Raw genomic sequence first — 21,476 nt, 5'->3', positions numbered from 1 at the left:
CACCTTGATGATATCTAGGTCAAGTTCGAAACTGGGTCACGTGCGGTCAAAAATAGGTCAGTAGGTCTAAAAATAGAGAAACCTTGTGACCTCTCTAGAGGCCATACTTTTCAATGGATCTTCATGAAAATTGGTCAGAATGTTCATCTTAATGATATCTAGTTCAAGTTCGAAACTGGGTCAAGTGCCATCAAAAACTAGGTCTGTAGGTCAAATAATAGAAAAACCTTGTGACCTCTCTAGAGGCGATATTTTTCATGGGATCTGTATGAAAGTTGGTCTGAATATTCATCTTGATGATATCTAGGTCAAGTTCGAAACTGGGTCAACTGCGGTCAAAAACTAGGTCAGTAGGTCTACGTCGTCCGTGTGTTCATGCATAAACTTTTGCTTGTGACCGCTCTAGTTTAAGATCCAGCCTTGAAATTTGGATGACATGTACAGTTTTGCACACCAATCTTTAAATTGTCTTTCAGTGACCATAAATGTGACCTACTGATCTACTTTCTAATATTTTAGGATCAGTTTGCCATTTTAAACATGTGGTTCAATATACTCAGGTGAGCGATTCAGGGTCATCATGAACCTCTTGTTTAACAATGACCTGGAGTCCATACTGTTCATAGTTCACTGATTTTAAAGTATTACATCATTTTTAAAGTGTCTGCTTCATTCAACTTAGATGTTAAATTATCAATACCTGGTGTCAGTCTTCTCAAATATAAAATCAAGTAACACTTAAACTGCCCATTGACTCCACATTCCTTGCAGTCTCTGATTGCACCTCTGAACTGCCTCATTCCTGAAGCTTTTGGAATGTTGGCAGATACTCCATCATCAGTTAAAAAGCTCTTGGTGGAAATCACAACACTTTGTGGTTAATAGTTCATTTTCTGTGCTATTCAGTCAGTATTTAGTTCCATGTTCAGACTGAAAATCCCATAATGACGGAGTAAAACAAGGTGAACCAACCTGACCAAAACATTCTGACAGCACACCCAAATCTGCCTGATCTGACAGCACACTCACACCTGCCTGATCTGACAGCACACTCACACCTGCCTGATCTGGTGCCAGTCTATTCCTGTTCTAATCACATGGTATATCTGTATCATAAATATCTGTACTGCCCATTTTGTTGGTAAAGATGTTATAATAAGCTCCTTTGAGACTATTTACCGTCATATAGCCGAGTATGAGGATCAATTTTTAACTAAGTTTGCATTCATATTGCAACATCAGGAACTGGCTACAACTGCTTGAAACTGTTCCAAAAATACTATTCACTGAATTAATTCCCAAAAAAAATTGATCCTTTACTCAGGCTGTCACAAAAACAGAAGAACCCGATTTACTCTTGAATCATGTTGTCACTTTTCGGAGTTTTCTTCAGTTAAATCTGAAGCCACATTTTCTGCTGCTTGCGTACCATGTATTAAGTCAGGATCTCTCAAACTTCCCAATGACTCATCATTCCCAGAAGCCCCAGACTGAATGTTAGAAATGTCTTCAGTTACTTCCCTTGAATGCTGACTCTCTATACTAGGAGGCACACAATGAACTCCAATCCGAGGTTGCAAATCAGCAGACAACATTACATCACCAGTGATATTACTTCTTGGAGGAACAGCTCCAACACCTTGTGATTCATTGTTTTCACCCCCTCCTGGCTCTTCAGTGCTAGCATTTGGTGCCACTGACTGAAAACCACTTAACAAAGGAATACCACTAGTACCTGATGACCAATTCTGACCACCATTTTCTGAAGGAAGGTTAACAACTGAACCTGTTCGACCTGGCTGCTCACTATTTCTCATCTGTCCTTCCTGATTACATGGTAAATTTTCAACATTAACATCTACTGTCTGACTTCTTGGTAAGTTGCAACTGACTGGTTTTTCTCCATTATTTACATCTATATAACTTGTATTTTCTATAGCTCCAGGTTCATTGTCAAACTGATTAACACGATCATTTCGCAGCTTCCTTGCATCGTCTTCAGGGTTTGGTTGTGACCGAATGCCAGTTGGGTCCCCATGTGCTTGTACAGCTGTAGTCCCTTTCATTTGTTCATCTTCTATGCTTCTAAATGTCTGCAGAGAAGACTCGAAGTTTTCAGTACAGCTCTCCAATGACAAACTTGACGTGTCACTATTGAGCGTCCCTCTAGAAACATTACTGGAACTTCTATGAAATTCTCCTGTATTTGCTGGCCTTTGAACAGGTGGGCTACTTGAAAGGTTTTTTTCTCCAATGTCTGAAATTTCAAAATATAAACAAGCAAATTCGATGAATTGGTATCCCCCGCCGAAAGGGTTTGTGGTGAGGAATGGCAAAAAAATATATCCGGCAAAAAGTTAAGGATGTTAATAAGAAAGCAAATAATTTCATTAGTCAAAATCAATTTAACAGAAAACAAATGTTTAACTAGAAAATGCTTTTGTAAAAAAGCGCATGTCTCCCCCAATGCAAAGTCCTATAGGCAAGAAGTCAATAGGGGTCAGCAGCGAAAAGTCAAAGAGACACTGATGGTTGGCTGCAATAGGGATCATCTACTTGGCATGTCCAGTCATCCCGCTAAATTTCAACACTCTTGGCCTAGTGATTCTCAAGTCACTGTTCAGGCTCCTGTGACCTTGACCTTTGATCAAGTGACCTCAAAATAAATAGGGGTCATCTACTCTGCATGTCCAATCATCCTATTAAGTTTCAACACTGTAGGTCAAGTGGTTCTCAAGTTATTTCCAAACAAGAGCTGTCTCCGTAGGATGACACATGCCCCCGATGGCACTTTGAATGAATAGTTATGGCCAATGTTAGAGTTTAGGACCTTTGACCTACGGAGCTGGGTCTTGCGCGCGACACATCGTCTTACTGTGTCACACATTCATGCATAGTTATTTTAAAATCCATGCATGAATGACAAAGATAAGGACCGGACATGCCCATCAATGCACTATCATGAAAAATGATCTTTAACGTCTAAGTGTGACCTTGACCTTTGAGCTACGGACCTGGGTCTTGCGCACTGCACGTCGTCTTACTGTGGTACACATTCATGCCAAGTTATTTGAAAATCCATCCATCGATGACAAAGATATGGACCGGACACGCCCATCAATGCACTATCCTTTAACGTCTAAGTGTGACCTTGACCTTTGAGCTACGGACCTGGGTCTTGCGCACTGCACGTCGTCTTACTGTGGTACACATTCATGCCAAGTTATTTGAAAATCCATCCATCGATGATAAAGATATGGACCGGACACGCCCATCAATGCACTATACTTTAACGTCTAAGTGTGACCTTGACCTTTGGGCTACGGACCTGGGTCTTGCGCACTGCAAGTCGTCTTACTGTGGTACACATTCATGCCAAGTTATTTGAAAATCCATCCATCGATGACAAAGATATGGACCGGACACGCCCATCAATGCACTATCCTTTAACGTCTAAGTATGACCTTGACCTTTGAGCTACGGACCTGGGTCTTGCGCACTGCACGTCGTCTTACTGTGGTACACATTCATGCCAAGTTATTTGAAAATCCATCCATCGATGACAAAGATATGGACCGGACACGAAAATTGCGGACAGACCGACAGACCGACAGACAGACAGACGGTTCAAAAACTATATGCCTCCCTTCGGGGGCATAAAAATGATTTTACATGAACAGGCCACTGTGACCTTGACCTTTAATAGACTGACCCCAAAATCAATAGGGGTCATCTACTCTTCATGTTCAATCATCCTATGAAGTTTCAACATTCTGGGTCAAGTGGTTCTCAAGTTATTGATCGGAACTGGTTATCAATGTTCAGGCCTCTGTGACCTTGACCTTTAACGGACTGACCCCAAAAACAATAGGGGTCATTTACTCTGCATGAACAACCATCCTATGAAGTTTCAACATTCTGGGTTGAGAGATTCTCAAGTTATTGATTGGAAATGGTTTTCCATGTTCAAGCCCCTGTGGCCTTGACCTTTAACAGAGTGACCCTAAAATCGTTAGGGGTCATCTACTCTGCATGACCAATCACCCTATGAAGATTCATCATTCCGGGTCAAGTGGTCCTCAAGTTACTGACCGGAAATGGTTTTCAATGTTCAGGCCCCTGTGACCTTGACCTTTCACAGAGTGACCCCAAAATCGTTAGGGGTCATCTACTCTGCATGATCAATCATCCTATTAAGTTTCAACATTCTGGGTCAAGTGGTTCTCAAGTTACTGACCGGAAATGGTTTTCAATGTTCAGGCCCCTGTGACCTTGACCTTTAATGGAGTGACCCCAAAATCGATAGGGGTCATCTACTATGCATGTACAATCATCCTATGAAGTTTCAACATTCTGGGGCAAGTGGTTCTCTAGTTATTGATCGGAAATGGTTTTCCATGTTCAGGCCCCTGTGACCCTGACCTTTGACGGAGTGACCCCAAAATCAATAGGGGTCATCTACTCTTCATGACCAATCATCCTATGAAGTTTCAACACTCTGGGTCAAGTGGTTCTCTAGTTATTGATCGGAAATGGTTTTCAATGTTCAGGCCCCTGTGACCCTGACCTTTGACGGAGTAACCCCAAAATCAATAGGGGTCATCTACTCTTCATGGCCAATCATCCTATGAAGTTTCAACATTCTGGGTCAAGTGGTTCTCTAGTTATTGATCGGAAATGGTTTTCAATGTTCAGGCCCCTGTGACCTTGACCTTTGACGGAGTGACCCCAATAACAATAGGGGTAGTCTACTCTTCATGGCCAATCATCCTATGAAGTTTCAACATTCTGGGTCAAGTGGTTCTCTAGTTATTGATCGGAAATGGTTTTCAATGTTCAGGCCCCTGTGACCTTGACCTTTGACGGAGTGACCCCAATAACAATAGGGGTCGTCTACTCCAGCAGCCGTACAACCCTATGAAGTTTGAAGGTTCTAGGTCAAATGGTTCTCCAGTTATTGCTCGGAAATGAAGTGTGACGTACGGATGGAAGGACGGACGGACGGACAGGGCAAAAACAATATGTCTCCTGGAGGAGACATAATTAAAGAGTACATAATAAATGTATGATACTTTGATCCTGACTAAAGAATTTATTTTGAATGGGATATGCTTACTGTAATAAGCTTAGCTTTTAAAATTAAATGCAGTTAACTGAAATGTGAGCTTGAAGTTTAACTGGAAAGAAATATTGTCTTCGAGTGGTTTGGCACCAGGTGTTGCTGTTTAACATGTACAGTTGAACTTAAAAGAACAGATGTCCTTAAGATATCACAATCAAGTAAGATATATTGAACATGGCTGAGGGCAAGGTTTGTGCAGTCACAACTTAACATGTTGAAGGTATGAACATTAAAAAAAAACAAGAGCTGTCACTAATGGTGACAAATGCCCCCGCAGCACCTTGACCTTTGACCTGGTTACCCCAAAGTCAGTAGGGGTGGTGTACTCAATAAGTACTATCAGCATGTAAAGTTTGAAGGTTCTGGGTGAAGTGGTTCGCATGTAAAGTGCCTTCATACAAAAAGTTAACGTTGGCCCCTGTGACCTTGACCTTTGACCTGGTGACCCCAAAGTCATTAGGGTTAGTGTACTCATTAAGTACTATCAGCATGTAAAGTTTGAAGGTCCTGAGTGAAGTGGTTCGCGAGTAAAGTGCCTTCATGCAAAACGTTAATGTTGGCCCCTGTGACCTTGACCTTTGACCTGGTGAACCCAAAGTCAGTAGGAGTGGTGTACTCAATAAGTACTATCAGCATGTGAAGTTTGAAGGTCCTGGGTGCAGTGGTTCGCGAGTAAAGTGCCTTCATGCAAAAAGTTAACGTTGGCCCCTGTGACCTTGACCTTTGACCTGGTGACCCCAAAGTCAGTAGGGGTGGTGTACTTAATAAGTACTATCAGCATGAGAAGTCTGAAGGTCCTGGGTGCAGTGGTTCGCGAGTAAAGTGCCTTCATGCAAAAAGTTAACGTTGGCCCCTGTGACCTTGGATCTGGTGACCCCAACATCAGTAGGGGTGGTGTACTCAATAAGTACTATCAGCATGTGAAGTTTGAAGGTCCTGGGTGCAGTGGTTCACGAGTAAAGTGCCTTCATGCAAAAAGTTAACATTGTGACGAACGAACTAACGAACGAACGGACGGACGGATGGACGGACAGTTGAAAACTACTATGCCTGCCTTCGGGGGCATAAAAAAAGGAATGGAAATATATATATATATATAGATATATTTATTTTTTTACGGGGTGGGGCTGCGGGGAACGGGTGAGGAAACAAAATTTCACATGTTGATTATAAATATTGATGGAAAATTAAAAATGGGTGAAGTGGGGGGGAGAGGGGGCAGAGGATGCATGATCAGTGGTGGGCATGACTGGGTGGAGGAGCGAGGTGGGAGAATGGTACAACTTGCATGTTGATAAATATTCATGGAAGGTTTCAAACAAGAGCTGTCACTTATGGTGACAAATGCCCCCGCAGCGCCTTGACCTTTGACCTGGTGACCTTGACCTGGTGACCCCAAAGTCAGTAGGGGTCGAGTACTCAATAAGTACTATCAGTATGTGAAGTTTGAAGGTCCTGGGTGCAGTGGTTCGCGAGTAAAGTGCCTTCATCAAAAAGGTAACTTTGGCCCCTGTGACCTTGACCTTTGACCTGGTGACCCCAAAGTCAGTAGGGGTCCTGTGCTCAATAGGTACTATCAGCATGTGAAGTTTGAAGGTCCTGGGTGCAGTGGTTAGCGAGTAAAAAGCCTTAATGCAAAAAGTTAACATTGGCCCCTGTGACCTTGATCTTTGACCTGGTGACCCCAAAGTCAGTAGGGATCGTGTACTCAATAAGTACTATCAGCATGTGAAGTTTGAAGGTCCTGGGTGCAGTGGTTCGCGAGTAAAGTGCCTTCATGCAAAAAGTTAACATTGGCCCCTGTGACCTTGACCTTTGACCTGGTGACCCCAAAGTCAGTAGGGGTTGTGTACTCAATAAGTACTATCAGCATGTGAAGTCTGAAGGTCCTGGGTGCAGTGATTGGCGAGTGAAGTGCCTTCATGCAAAAAGTTAACGTTGTGACGAACGAACGAACAAACAAACTAACAAACTAACGAACGGACGGACAGTTGAAAACTAATATGCCTCCCTTCCGGGGCATAAAAGATCTAAAATAAGGAATGAAAAAAAAAAATTTTTTGGGGGGTGGGGGGGAGGGGAGGGGGTGTGACCAAGGCAAGTGGGTGACCAGGTGACCAACTTCACATGTTTATAGTAAATTTTCATAGAAAAGAATGAAAGAAATTTAATAAAATTTTGCCAAATGGTAAGTTTGTTACGCCAAAACTATATCCCTCCGACTTTCGTCGGGGGATAAAAATGATAACTAGAATGTTGAAGCCCAAGGGGCAACAATGTTGAGCCCACTTTTTGTGACACATGTACCGCCTGAATGACTCAAACATTTTAGCCAGTTAAAATAAGTTTCCTTTCAATATCTTGACCCAAGTTATTTAACTGAAACAATCATCCAAACAAAAAGATAATTTTAAGTCTACAAAAAATTTTTACCAGAGAAAAATGGTGTTGGTTTTTCCGTACTGCCAATTACAAACGTTGCAAAATAAGCTATTTATAGGAACAACAAAATGAAGTAATTCTAAAAAAAATATATCATAAGTCAAAAAAAAAAAAAAAAAAATCCTTACCAGCTACAGATATGTCAAAATACACCTTTAATAAAAAACAAGAGCTGTCGCATGACAGCGCGCTCAACTATTCGAAGAATTGATTGAAGAATGGGGTCAAAATTTTTTTCCATAGATTTTCAGACAAAAGAAAAAAATGGATTAAACAAAAAATGTTCCTGTATTTGTGGATTTCGATTAGTCTTGCATTAAGTGGCAATGTGTGACCATGATGGCAAATATGTTATTAAGTTATATGTTAGGCAAAACATGGACTTGTATGAAAAGTTTAAACTAATTTCCAAATCCAAAAAGGGTCATAATTCAGTCAAAATAGTTGACAGAGTTATGTACACTTGCCTATAGATGGAAATCATGTTGATATACTAGTGTTAACAGTTCCAAAGCCACAGTTCAAATATTTTGACAAAAATTTCAAAGTCCAAAAAGGGCCATAATTCAGCCAAAATAGTTGTCAAGAGTTATGTACTCTTGCCTACAGATGGAAATCATAATGATAAGCAAGTGTTTAAAGTTTAAAAGCCGTATGTCAAATAGTCTTGACAAAACATGGACATATACGAAAACAGAACCAATTTCCAAGTTCAAAACGGGTCATAATTCAGCCAAAAAAGATGACAGAGTTATGTACTCTTGCCTATTGATAGAGACTATAATACTGAACAAGATATAAAAGTTTCAAAGCCATATGTCAAACACTTTACTCAAAATATAAACTGGTACGAAAAACTTAACCAAGATTTCAAAGTCAGAAGGGGCCATAATTCAGCCAAAATGCTTGATGGAGTTATGTACTCCTGCCTACAACTGGACATGGTGATGGTAAACAAGTGTTGAAAGTTTCAAAGCTTTATCTCAAAAGACTTTGTCAAAATGTAGACTGGTACGAAAAACTTAACCAAGATTTCTAAGTAAAAAAGGGGCAATAATTCAACCAAAATGCTTGATGGAGTTATGTACTCTTGCCTACAACTTGACATGGTGATGGTAAACAAGTGTTGAAAGTTTCAAAGCTTTCTCTCAAAAGGTTTTGCCAAAATATGAACTGGTACGAAAAACTTAACCAAGATTTCTAAGTCAACAGGGGCCATAATTCAGTCAAAATGCTTGACAGAGTTATGTACTCTTGCCTATAACTGGACATGGTGATGGTAAACAAGTGTTGAAAGTTTCAAAGCGTTACCTCAAAAGACTTTGTCAAAATATGGACTGGTACGAAAAACTTAACCAGGGTGTGACGCCGACGCCGACGCCGTGGTGAGTAGGATAGCTCTACTTATTCTTCGAATAGTCGAGCTAAAAATGAGGTACTATCCACAGAAGAGTCATCTCAGTTTTTCCCTACAGCCAAATATAAAAAGTTACAAAATAAGCTACTTATAGTAACAACAAGAGGACCATGATGGTCCTGAATCGCTCACCTCTTCCCACATGATCCAGTTTTGAGTACGGCGTCGTTTTTTCTATTATTTGACATAGTGACCTAGTTTTTGAGCTCATGTGACCCAGTTTTGAAATTGACCTAGATATTATCAAGATAAAAATTTTGACCAATTTTCATGAAGATCCATGGAAAAATATGGTCTCTAGAGAGGTCACAAGGTTTTTCTATTATTTGACCTATTGACCTAGTTTTTTAAGGTACGTGACCCAGTTTCAAACTTGACCTAGATATCATCAAGGTGAACATTCTGACCAATTTTCATGAAGATCCATTCAAGGGTATGGCCTCTAGAGAGGTCACAAAGTATTCTATTTCAAGACCTACTGACCTAGTTTTTGATCGCAGTTGACCCAGTTTCAAACTTGACCTAGATATCATCAAGATAAACATTCAGACCAACTTTCATACAGATCCCTTGAAAAATATGGCCTCTAGAGAGGTCACAACGTTTTTTCATTATTTGACCTACTGACCTACTTTTTATGGCACGTGACCCACTTTCGAACTCGACCTAGATATCATCAAGATGAACATTCTGACCAATTTTTATGGAGATCCATTCACAAGTATGGCCTCTAGAGAGGTCACAAGGTTTTTCTATTTTTAGACCTGCTGACCTAGTTTTTGACCGCACATGACCCTGTTTCGAAGTTGACCTAGATATCAACAAGATGAACATTCAGACCAACTTTCATGAAGATCCATTGAAAAATATGGCCTTTAGAGAGGTCACAAGGTTCTTCTATTATTTGACCTACTGACCTAGTTTTTGAAGGCACGTGACCCACTTTCGAACTTGACCTAGATATCATCAAGAAAAACATTCAGACCAACTTTCATACAGATCCCATGGAAAATATGGCCTCTAGAGAGGTCACAAGGTTTTTCTATTATTTGACCTACTGACCTAGTTTTTGATGGCACGTGACCCAGTTTCGAACTTGACCTAGATATCATCAAGGTGAACATTCTGACCAATTTTCACGAAGATTTCATGAAATATATGGCCTCTAGAGAGGTCACAAGGTTTTTCTATTTTTAAACCTACTGACCTAGTTTTTGATCGCACGTGACCCAGTTTCAAACTTGACCTAGATATCATCAAGATGAACATTCAGACCAACTTTCATACAGATCCCATGAAAAATATGGCCTTTAGAGAGATCACACGGTTTTTCTATTATTTGACCTACCGACCTAGTTTTTGACGGCACGTGACCCAGTTTCAAACTTGACCTAGATATCATCAAGCTGAACGTTCTGACCAATTTTCATGAAGATCTTGTGAAATATATGGCCTACAGAAAGGTCACAAGGTTTTTCTATTTTTAGACCTACTGACCTAGTTTTTGACCGCACGTGACCCAGTTTTGAACTTGACCTAGATATCATCAAGGTGAACATTCTGACCAATTTTCATGAAGATTTTATGAAATATATGGCCTCTAGAGAGGTCACAAGGTTTGTCTATTTTTAGACCTACTGACGTAGTTTTTGATCGCACGTGACCCAGTTTCGAACCTGACCTAAATATCATCAAGGTGAACATTCTGACCAATTTTCATGAAGATCCTTGAAAATTATGGCCTCTAGAGAGGTCACAAGGTTTTTCTATTTTTAGACCTACTGACCTAGTTTTTGATGGCACGTGACCCAGTTTCGAACTTGACCTAGAATTTACCAAGATGAACATTCTGACCCATTTTCATAAAGATCCCATGAAAAATGTGACCTCTAGAGTGGTCACAAGCAAAAGTTTACGGACGGATGCACGGACGACGGACACCGCACGATCACAAAAGCTCACCTTGTCACTTTGTGACAGGTGAGCTAAAAAAGGGAAGTAATTCTATATAAAAACAAGAGGGCCATGATGGCCCTATATCGCTCACCTGTTATCATTGCACTTGAGGACAAGAAGGTCCTCAGAAAAAATATCCAAAGGACAGGAACAACAAAGGGAAGAAATTAAACCAAAAAGAAAAAAAAATTCTTACAAGGTACAGATATGTCAAAATACACCTAAAAATTGGAGGTACCATCCATGTTGTACCACAGAAAAGTGGTCTCGGTTTTTCCCTATGGCCAATAATAAAAACGTTACTAAAAACAAGCTATTTATAGTAATGTAAAAGGGAAGTAATTAAAAAAAAAATGATTGTAAGTTAACAAAAGAAGGATCTGCCAAATAAATCTATTGACATACATAATTAGTTACGGAGATATACCCATTTTAATTTGAAATAAAGGGAGGTAATTTGACATAAAATCAGTCCATAGTTATCTACCCTCATTGGCTCAGTCCAACTAATGACAATAATGAAATTTCAAATAAGTCCTATAAGTACTTACTGATATAAATCCATTTTGATTACAATAAGGGGAGGTAATCAGATATAAAATAACTCTGGAACCTACGATTGGATCTGATTTGTCATGGAATCCAAGATTTATTGTTGTTGAAGATATTTTGGAAGTTTGTATCAAATAAAACCATAAAAGAAGTATAAGCCAAAATAGTCAATTTTGGACCTTTAAGGGGCCATAACTCTGGAACTCATGATGGAATCTGGCCAGTTCAAGAAAGGAACCAATATCTTATAGTGATACAAGTTGTGTGCAAGTTTGGTTAAAATAAAATCATAAATGAAGCTGCTATTGTGCAGACAAGGTTAAAATAACTAATTCTGGCCCTTTCAGGGGCCATAACTCTGGAACCCATCTTGGAATCTGGCTAGTTCAAGAAAGGAACCAAGATCTTATGGTGATACAAGTTGTGTGCCAGTTTGGTAAAAATCAAGTTATAAATAAAGCTGCTATTGTGCAGACAAGGTCAAAATAGCTAATTTTGGCCCTTTCAGGGGCCATAACTCTGGAATCCATAATGGGATCTGGCCAGTTCAAGAAAGGAACCGAAATCTTATGGTGATACAAGTTGTGTGCAAGTTTGGTTAAAATAAAATCATAAATGAAACCACTATCGTGCAGACAAGAAATTGTTCACGCACGGACTGACGACGGACGATCACAAAAGCTCACCTTGTCACTATGTGACAGGTGAGCTAAAAATCATTGAAATAGAACATGCGGAAAATACGTGTATAACTAGAAGATGCTTTTGTAGAAAAGCGCATATCTCCCCCAATGCAGAGTAGTAATAGGCAAGAAGTCAACAGGGGACAGTCCTGAGCAAACATTCAAGAGACACCGATGGTTGGTTGCAATAGGTATCATCTACAACCATGTCCAATCATCCCAAGAAGTTTCAACATTCTAGGCCTAGTGGTTTTCAAGTTATTGATTAGAAAGTGTTTTCCATGTTCAGGCACCTGTGACCTTGACCTTTGCTTGAGTGACCCCAAAAGCGAAAGGGGTCATCTACTCTGTAAGTTCTATCAACCTATGAAGTTTTAAGGTTCTAGATTGTATGGTTTTCAAGTTATTGATCAGACATGGTTTTCCAATTTCTGGCCACTGTGACCTTGAGCTTTGATCAAGTGACCCAAAAATCAATAGGGATTACTACTCTACATTTCCAATCATCCTATGAAGTTTCAACATTCTGGGTCAAGTGATTCTCAAGTTAATGATCAGAAACGGTTTTCCATGTTCAGGCCCCAGTGACCTTGACCTTTGATGGAGTGACCCACAAAACAATATGGATCATCTACTCTGTAAGTCTATTAATTTGAAGGTTCTGGGCCAAATGGTTTACAAGTTATTGATCGGAAATGGATTTCCATGTTCTGGACCCTGTGACCTTGACCTTTAAAAGCGTGGCCCCAAAATCAATAGGGGTCACATACTCTGAAAATCAATAGGGTCACCTCTTCTGCAAGTCCAATCATCCTATGAAGTTTCAACATTCTGGGTTAAGTGATTCTCAAGTTATTAATCAGAAATGGTCTTACATATTCAGGTCTCTGTGACCTTGACCTTTAATAGAGTGACCCCAAAATCCATAGGGGTCATCTACTCTGCAAGTGCAATCATCATATGAAGTTTCAACATTCTTGGTCAAGTGGTTCTTAAGTTACTGAACGGAAATGGTTTTTAATGTTAAAGCCCCTGTGACCTTGACCTTTGATGGAGTGACCCCAAAAATAATTGGCCTACCATCCTACAAAGTTTGAAGGTTCTAGGTCAAATGGTTCTCCAGTTACTGATCGGAAATGAAGTGTGACTGACGGACAGATGGACAGGGCAAAAACAATATGTCTGCCTCAGTTGGAAGTGGGGGAGGGGTGGAGACATAACTAGGCTTGGCAATGTTTCATTTTGTGAAGCTTTGCGTAAATCTGCATTATTTTTGCTTGCTGCTTTACTTTCATCTCACCTTTTTTCTCAATATTGCACAAAACTCATATGTGGGCACAACCCTGAAAATCTATTGCCTAAATTAACTTTTCTGAAGAGTTATATAAGCAATCAAAGATAACATTTAAAATCTCAATTCATGTCAAGTCCTACAAACTTCAAAATTTGACAACACTTGTCTTACCTTCAGGAGCATCTGTCTGTGGTACTGATATATTCATATCTTTATTTGCATCAGCTTTTTCTCTTTGGTTTATATTCAAGTTGTTCTCACTTGCTTGGTTGGAATTTCTGTCACATATAACTGTAATGAAACTAGATTTATTACATAAGGTGTTTCATGTCTGAAATAAATTCAATGCCCTGTCAGTGAGACTCAAACCCACTGCGGTGAGGGGTAAATAATTTGTCAGCAATCTTTAAACCACTTGGCCACGGAGGCCCCTTAAATGAATATAAAAGTCGAACAAGAGGGCCATTGAGGTAAAGCTGAACCATTTGAATAAATTTGAGAGAGGACGTCACAAAGATGTTGCAGACCACATTTGGTGATGATCCATCAGGCAGTAAAATAGGAGAAGTTGTTAATGTTTTTTCTAGTTTTCCTTCTGCCCCGGGACCCTAAAATCAGAGCAAAACCATTTGAAAGAAACTGAGAGTAGACCTTACAAGTATTCTACAAACCAAGTTTAGCAAAAAACCGTCAAGCTGTTCACGAGAAGTTCTACTTATGCTTTAGTGGCCTCTAAAAGCAGTCAAGTTTGAAGAATTGATATACTCAGGGCCAGATCCCAGAAATATTTGACTGGGGGCGGAACAGTCTAGAACGAAATCGTCACTGCCAAGGTGCATAGTGCCGCGAGTGGGTAGGTGGGGGCCTCTGCCCATGTTAGGGGGCTCAGGGGGGTCTCTTCCCCTGGAAATTTTTGAAATACATTCATGGTCAATGAAATTCAGTTTTACGATTGGTGTGCAAAACTGTGTATATCATCAAAATTTCAAGGCTGTATCTTTAAAAACAAGTCAAGTGACATCATATTACTTTGGGTCATCAGGTAGTTATAATTAAACAGTCTTGGAAATAGGATCAAGTGATTTTTTAAGTATTTTTTCCTATATAACTCACATAATAACTAAGTGACCCCAGGGCGGAGCCTCTTTTAACCCCAGGAGCATAATTTGAACAATTTTTGTAGAGGACTACTAGACAATGCATCATACCAAATACCAAAAGCCTAGGTCATATGGTTTCAGACAATAAGATTTTTAAAGTTTTTTTCTATATAAGTCTATATAAAACTTGGGACCCCCAGGGCAGAGCCTTTTTTCACCCAAGGGGTACAATTTGAACAATTTTGGTTGAGGATCATAAGACAATGCTACAAACCAAATATCAAAGGTCTAAATGTTGTGGTTTCAGACAAGAAGATTTTTAAACTTTTTTTCCTATATAAGTCTATGTAAAACTTGGGACCCCTGGGGCGGGGCCATATTTGACCCTAGGGGGATAATTTGAATAATTTTGGTAGAGGACCACTAGATGATGCTATACACCAGATATGTAAGCCCTAGGCCCTGTGGGGTTTGGACAAGAAGCTTTTAAAAGTTTTTCCTTTTGGTTGCCATGGCAACCAGGGTTCTGCATGGAATTCAGTTCTTTGAACAATTTTGAAAGGGGGCCACCCAAGGATCATTCCTGTGAAGTTTAGTGTAAGTTAAGTGTAATTCTGCCAAGTGGTTTTCAAGAAGAAGATTTTTTTTAGAAAATGTTGACGGACACACGACGGACGACTGACGATGGATGACTGACGACGGACAACGGACATTGAGCGGTCACAAAAGCTCACCAAAACAATAAAAATCCCTCAAAAGTATTCCCAAAGAAGCTTATCTGAGGGGAAGTGTTTAGTGCTAAAACAAAATATTAGAGATAATTTAAAAACAAGAGGACCATGATGGTCCTGAATCGCTCACCTGTTCCCACATGACCCAGTTTTGAGTATGACATCGTTTTTCCTATTATTTGACAAAGTGACCTAGTTTTTGAGCTCATGTGACCCAGTTTTGAACTTGACCTAGATATCATCAAGATAAAAATTCTGACCAATTTTCATGAAGATCCATTGAAAAATATGGCCTCTAGAGAGGTCAAAAGATTTTTCAAATTTTAGACCTAATGACCTAGTTTTTGACCGCAGTTGACCCAGTTTCAAACTTGACCTAGATATCATCAAGATGAACATTCAGACTAATTTTCATACAGATCCCATGAAAAGTATGGCCTCTAGAGAGGTCACAAGGTTTTTTTATTACTTGACCTACTGACCTAGTTTTTGAAGGCACGTGACCCAGTTTCAAACTTGACCTAGATATCATCAAGGTGAACATTCTGACCAATTTTCATGAAGATCCATTCAAGGGTATGGCCTGTAGAGAGGTCACAAGGTTTTTCTATTATAAGACCTACTGACCTAGTTTCTGATCGCAGTTGACCCAGTTTCAGAACTGACCTATATATCATCAAGATAAACATTCAGACCAACTTTCATACAGATCCCATAAAAAATATGACCTCTAGAGAGGTCACAAGGTTTTTTTCATTATTTGACCTACTGACCTACTTTTTAAAGACACACAACCCACTTTCGATCTTGACCTAGATATCATCAAGATGAACATTCTGACCAATTTTTATGAAGATCCATTCACAAGTATGGCCTCTAGAGAAGTCACAAGGTTTTTCTATTTTTAGACCTACTGACCTAGTTTTTGACCGCACGTGACCCAGTTTCGAACTTGACCTAGACATCATCAAGATGAACAATCAGACCAACTTTCATACAGATCCCATGAAAAATATGGCCTTTAGAGAGGTCACAAGGTTTTTCTATTATTTGACCTACTGACCTAGTTTTTGAAGGCACATGACCCAGTTTCGAACTTGACCTAGATATCATCAAGGTGTACATTCTGACCAATTTTCATGAAGATCTTGTGAAATATATGGCCTCTAGAGAGGTCACAAGGTTTTTCTATTTTTAGACCTACTGACCTAGTTTTTGAACGCACGTGATCCAGTTTCGAACTTGACCTAGATATCATCAAGTTGAACATTCTGACCAACTTTCATAAAGATCCAATGAATTATGTGACCTCTAGAGTGGTCACAAGCAAAAGTTTACGCACGCACGCACGACGGACGCTGCGCGATCACAAAAGCTCACCTTGTCACTATGTGACAGGTGAGCTAAAAATAAGGGCTTTTTTAGGAATTTGGCCTTTTCTGAGCGTTTTTTTAAGAATTTTAGGGAGGCCTAAAAAATTAGGATTTTTAAAGGAATTTTAGGGTCACTTGAAAGCTTGAGAGTTACGTTTCTTCTATGTTAGCCTAAATAATATACGAGTGTTGTTCATTTAATTCCTGGACGACCGCTCTAAATTTCGACAATATCATCAGATTGTACTGAAATTTTATACAAGGCGAGGTTTTTATATTGTGAACATGTGTAGAAAATATAAACAAGAAAGAGGGCCAAGACGGCCCTAGGTTGCTCCCCTGAGTAATATACCATAACAGTGTAAACATGTTTTACCTAGTGATTTCATGGAGACAAATATTCTGACCAATTTTCATTAAGATTGGACCAAAAAATGTGGCCTCCTGAGTGTAAACAAGCATTTTCTTGATTTGACCCAGTGATCTAGTTTTTTACCCCACATGACCCAGATTCGAACTTGTCCAAAATTTCATGAAAACAAACATTCTGACAAAGTTTCGGGAAGACTGGAGCAAAAAAGTGGCCTCTAGAGTGTATTCAAGCCTTTCCTTTGATTTGACCTAGTGACATAGTTTTTGACTCCACATGACCCTGATTTAAAATCAATCAAGACTTCATGATAAAATACATTCTGACCAAGTTATATAAAAATAGAATAAAAAATGTGTCCCCTAAGGTGTAAACAAGCTTATTCTTTAATTTGACCTGGTGGCCTAGTTTTTAACCCCACATGACCAAGATAAAAATTCCTATGATATTTCATGCAGACAAACATTCTGACCAAGTTTCATGTACATCAAATGAATAAGAGTTTTAACAAGCTTTTCCTTTGATTTGACTGGGTGACCTAGTTTTTGACCCCATATGACCCAGTTTCAAACCTGGCCTAGGAATCATCAAGATAAACATTCTTACCAAGTGTCATGAAGATAGGGTCATAAATGTGGCCTCTAGGTTGTTAACAAGCTTTTCTTTTGACTTGACCTGGTGACCTAGTTTTTGACCCAACATGACCCAGTTTCAATCCAGGCCTAGAGATCATCAAGATAATCGTTCTGTGCAAGTTTGTATCAAATCAAAGCATAAATGAACCTCTATAGGGCGCCAAAATGCCCAAAATCCGTCGTAATAGGTCTTCTAAAATATCTAATTATGGTTTTAAGTAAGCAAAACTTCACAATTTGTTAATTTATTTAATTGTTAAAAGGACCAGCGTGTTTATAAGTGGTATAGCACCACATTACAATGGACATTTATAATTTGTTAGAGCAACCCATGTTCCTTCGGATGTAACATTTTGACAAAAAATCGGCAAATATACGCAAAAATGACATCTTTAAAAAACTACAGGCCCATTAAAAGTCTGATTTTTAGTACAATTGATCAATTTGCAAATGAAATGTCAAATAAAAATGTGAACTTTACGTTTTCAGTTTTTCACAATATTGTGTTAAAGATAAACCTGTCCTTCCGATTTTTGGACGTAAAACGCGACGTTTTATCGACGTTGCTTACTGTTTTCATCGTTGCGCTTTGGACGCTTGCATTATACCTTACATCCACAGGGCTTGAGCTAGGGAGCGACTTGAGCGAAATAGTCGCTTTGTAGCTCCCCACTTCGCTCTAATCTAACATCAAAGCGAAATTCAAGTCGCCCGAATTTTTATCCAAAAAACTTGAATTTGCAGTTTAATCACATTAGATTCACAAGGTTAAAAATGATAAGAAAACAGAATCACTGACATTTTCAGTGAATTTGTTATTTACTTTAAATTAACAGATTTTGTAAACAAAGACCGGGAATAATAAAAATAGTAACGTTATATTAAGCATATTTAGTTCCTTTTTCAGCTTGCGTGTCATGGTGCTAAAATCTTTCCACGTTTTCCCTAAAATCTCGCCACTTCTCCCTAAAATCTCTCCACTTCTCCCTAATCTTACCTGAGGGAGAAGTGACTTCTCCCTAAAATCTTAGCCTAGCTTAAGCCCTGATCCATTTCAACGGTATTTATGAACCAATAACTTTTTGAAATTATTATGCATCAGTCTTTCTAATATTGATGCACTATCAGTTATCGAGGTTTCACGCAAGGATATTTTCCTTCCTTTTTAACAACAATACGCTACTTAACTGACCGCAATACACGGAATGTAATTTGGACATAACCGAACTAAGAAATATGATCTTTTTATTTTATTTCTGTTCATTTCGTTTTTCTCTCTCGTTCCCGTTGAATTTGCAGTAAGCATCCTTAATCGCTGAAAGCATGTCAATCAACATTTCCTGACGTGATAGAATTGTGTCACCGATTTTGTTCTATATCTCGCACTTGTGTAGAAGTCAATAAAGTTCGTGAAGACCGATTTATACTTCATTTTTCCCTCCCTTCATTTGCACGTGTATTTTGTTCAGCACGTGGCTCATATGAATATATCAGTAATGGCTGTTTCTTTTATGCACCAAAAACTGAACCGGGAAAAAGATAGAGAATGTAGCTAAATGACATTGAGGCAGGCCGAAAAGAAAACATGCGTGAATTTAGTAAAAAAAAATTGCATGTAGATCACTTTCCCCTAATATTAGTCGGATTTTTCCATGCTGCGCAACTACTTAAAACAGGCATACAGAATCATCGTGCAATTCCACACAAAATTGTATGCTAATGAATAGTACCGATTTCATTATCAGATGCCGACGGAATTAACATATCGTCATCATCCATATTAAGGACATATCTGCGTCAGGTATCTTAATATCATTATTTGTGAAGCACTAGATTCGGAAACTTTTTTTTCCACAACAAAATGTGTAAGTCTCTAAGAAATCCAACATCATAATATTCTCAACAGTCATTCTCGTTTATAATTATGTGAAGTCACTTATGTTGCATACAATCATATTTACTTCAGTGTTACTCGAATGTTTTCTCTGGTAATACGTCGCCTAGCATGTATTTTAATGCATCAATGCAAAGTTAAACTGTAAAAAATCGCGAACATCAATGTCTTTAAAATACCTGCATGTTTATCTAATTTGCAAGGCAAACTTATTGTTAGTTTCCAATTATATTTTGCCCCCACCCCCACCCCGATTAATGTGAATAAATGACAGACCTATCATAAATAAGCGCATTTTTGTAGTTAAAACTAATAATGACAAAGCCAGCATCGTAAAAAGATTTTTTTTTAAACTGTATTACCCGCGAAATATTTCACACCTTTTCCTAAATGTAACCAGTCTTAAATTATTTCCATTATAGATTAAACAGTAGGTATACAAAAAGATCACAAGTTGTTACTTTCACGTTTAGCCATGTAAAGGCCCTGGCCTCCAGATTATTGCTTGAAGTTTGATCATGTTTTGAACATAAAATCACGATTTTTTTGTTTCTAATCTGTCTTAAAATGCCATATCAAGAGAGTAGTTTAAAAACCTTAAGAAATATTGCAATTATTTTTGATATCTATTTTCTTTCTTTTCTTGCTTTCATACGATCTGGAGTCAATGCGTTTAAAACAAATTTACTAAAACATGTACTGCGTGAAATCATTATTCTAAAAACGGATGACTTAATTTCCATAAATCATGTCCAAATAAATCACAAGTCTTGTCGATGTCAGGGCATAAAGGCATGATACATGTATATTTTAGTGACTCAACACGATTCTTCCGATACCATATTTCAGCAGAAACTGTACTAGATCGGTATATACATTTGAAATCGTACACTGTTAGGAAGGTTTTCCTAATGTTTGGTTGAACCCACCTACAGATGTTAACGTCAAAATGGGAACGTAATGAAAATCCGGCTTGAATATGCGTAAACATCGAGTCTTCTTGATAGATACGGAAGCAGACGTTTTTTCTTTGTATTTTGGCGGGAAAACAGCATGTGATGTTCCTTTGGTAATGACCGAATGCTTACGCAAAAAGAAAATTACGTACTGACGTTATATTTTCGCGTCGGAGTAAAATAAAAAAATATGGGTGGCGGTTTTTGTTTGTTGGTTTTTTTTTTTTTTTAAAAAGTGCCTTCCTACCCTCCCATACAATTAATTCTGTCCATTCACTTACTTTTATCAACTACATTACGTATGCGCACGATTCATTATCAAAGTTTACAATTAATTTACGCTTAGTTATACTTGCTTATTATATGTTTTCCTCGTAGAACGAAGAACAAACACATGTACAAATATCTAATTGCATGTGACGCTTTACGTACATGACATCTAACGTCAAAACATTGAGTCATAGTCCAAAAATCGGAAGGACAGTTTGTCTTCAACACAATATTGTGAAAAACTGACAACGTAAAGTTCCCTTTTTTATTTGACATTTCATTTGCAAATTGATCAATTGTACCGGTACTAAAAATCAGACTTTTAATGGGCCTGTAGTTTTTTAAAGATGTCATTTTTGCGAATATTTGCCGATTTTTTGTCAAAATTTTACATCCAAAGGAACATGGGTTGCTCTATCAAATTATAAATGTCCGTTGTAATGTGGTGCGATAACACTTATAAACACGCTGGTTCTTTTATGAATTAAATAAAGAATCATATTGTGAAGTTTTGCTTATTTAAAATCATAATTAGGTATTTTAGATGGCATATAACGGCGGATTTTGGGCATTTTGGCGCCCTAAGATGTGACGTTCGTGACGTCATCACTGATAACATACTGTTGCCAAGACGACGGAGAAATAAAAAGAAACCATAGCGCTATAGTTGGACCAAGTTTC

General features: G+C 38.6%; 1 protein-coding gene across 1 annotated transcript in view; it reads right to left on the bottom strand.

Annotated features, from left to right (window-relative positions):
• Positions 1 to 901: 901 nt before the first annotated feature.
• Positions 902 to 21,476, bottom strand: part of LOC128546987 (uncharacterized) — a 155,239-nt gene continuing 134,664 nt past the window's right edge. The window contains exons 9-10 of the mRNA XM_053518460.1: positions 13,638 to 13,757; positions 902 to 2,257 (exon numbers count right to left, since the gene is read on the bottom strand). Of these exons, the coding sequence (XP_053374435.1) occupies positions 1,371 to 2,257; positions 13,638 to 13,757 (1,007 nt within the window). The 3' untranslated portion in view covers positions 902 to 1,370. The remainder of the gene's footprint in view (positions 2,258 to 13,637; positions 13,758 to 21,476) is intronic.

Source organism: Mercenaria mercenaria, chromosome 11 (assembly GCF_021730395.1).
Source record: "Mercenaria mercenaria strain notata chromosome 11, MADL_Memer_1, whole genome shotgun sequence".
NCBI classification, from domain to species: domain Eukaryota; kingdom Metazoa; phylum Mollusca; class Bivalvia; order Venerida; family Veneridae; genus Mercenaria; species Mercenaria mercenaria.
The sequence above is the reverse complement of the archived record's forward strand: the minus strand, read 5'-3'. Positions and strand labels throughout refer to the sequence as shown.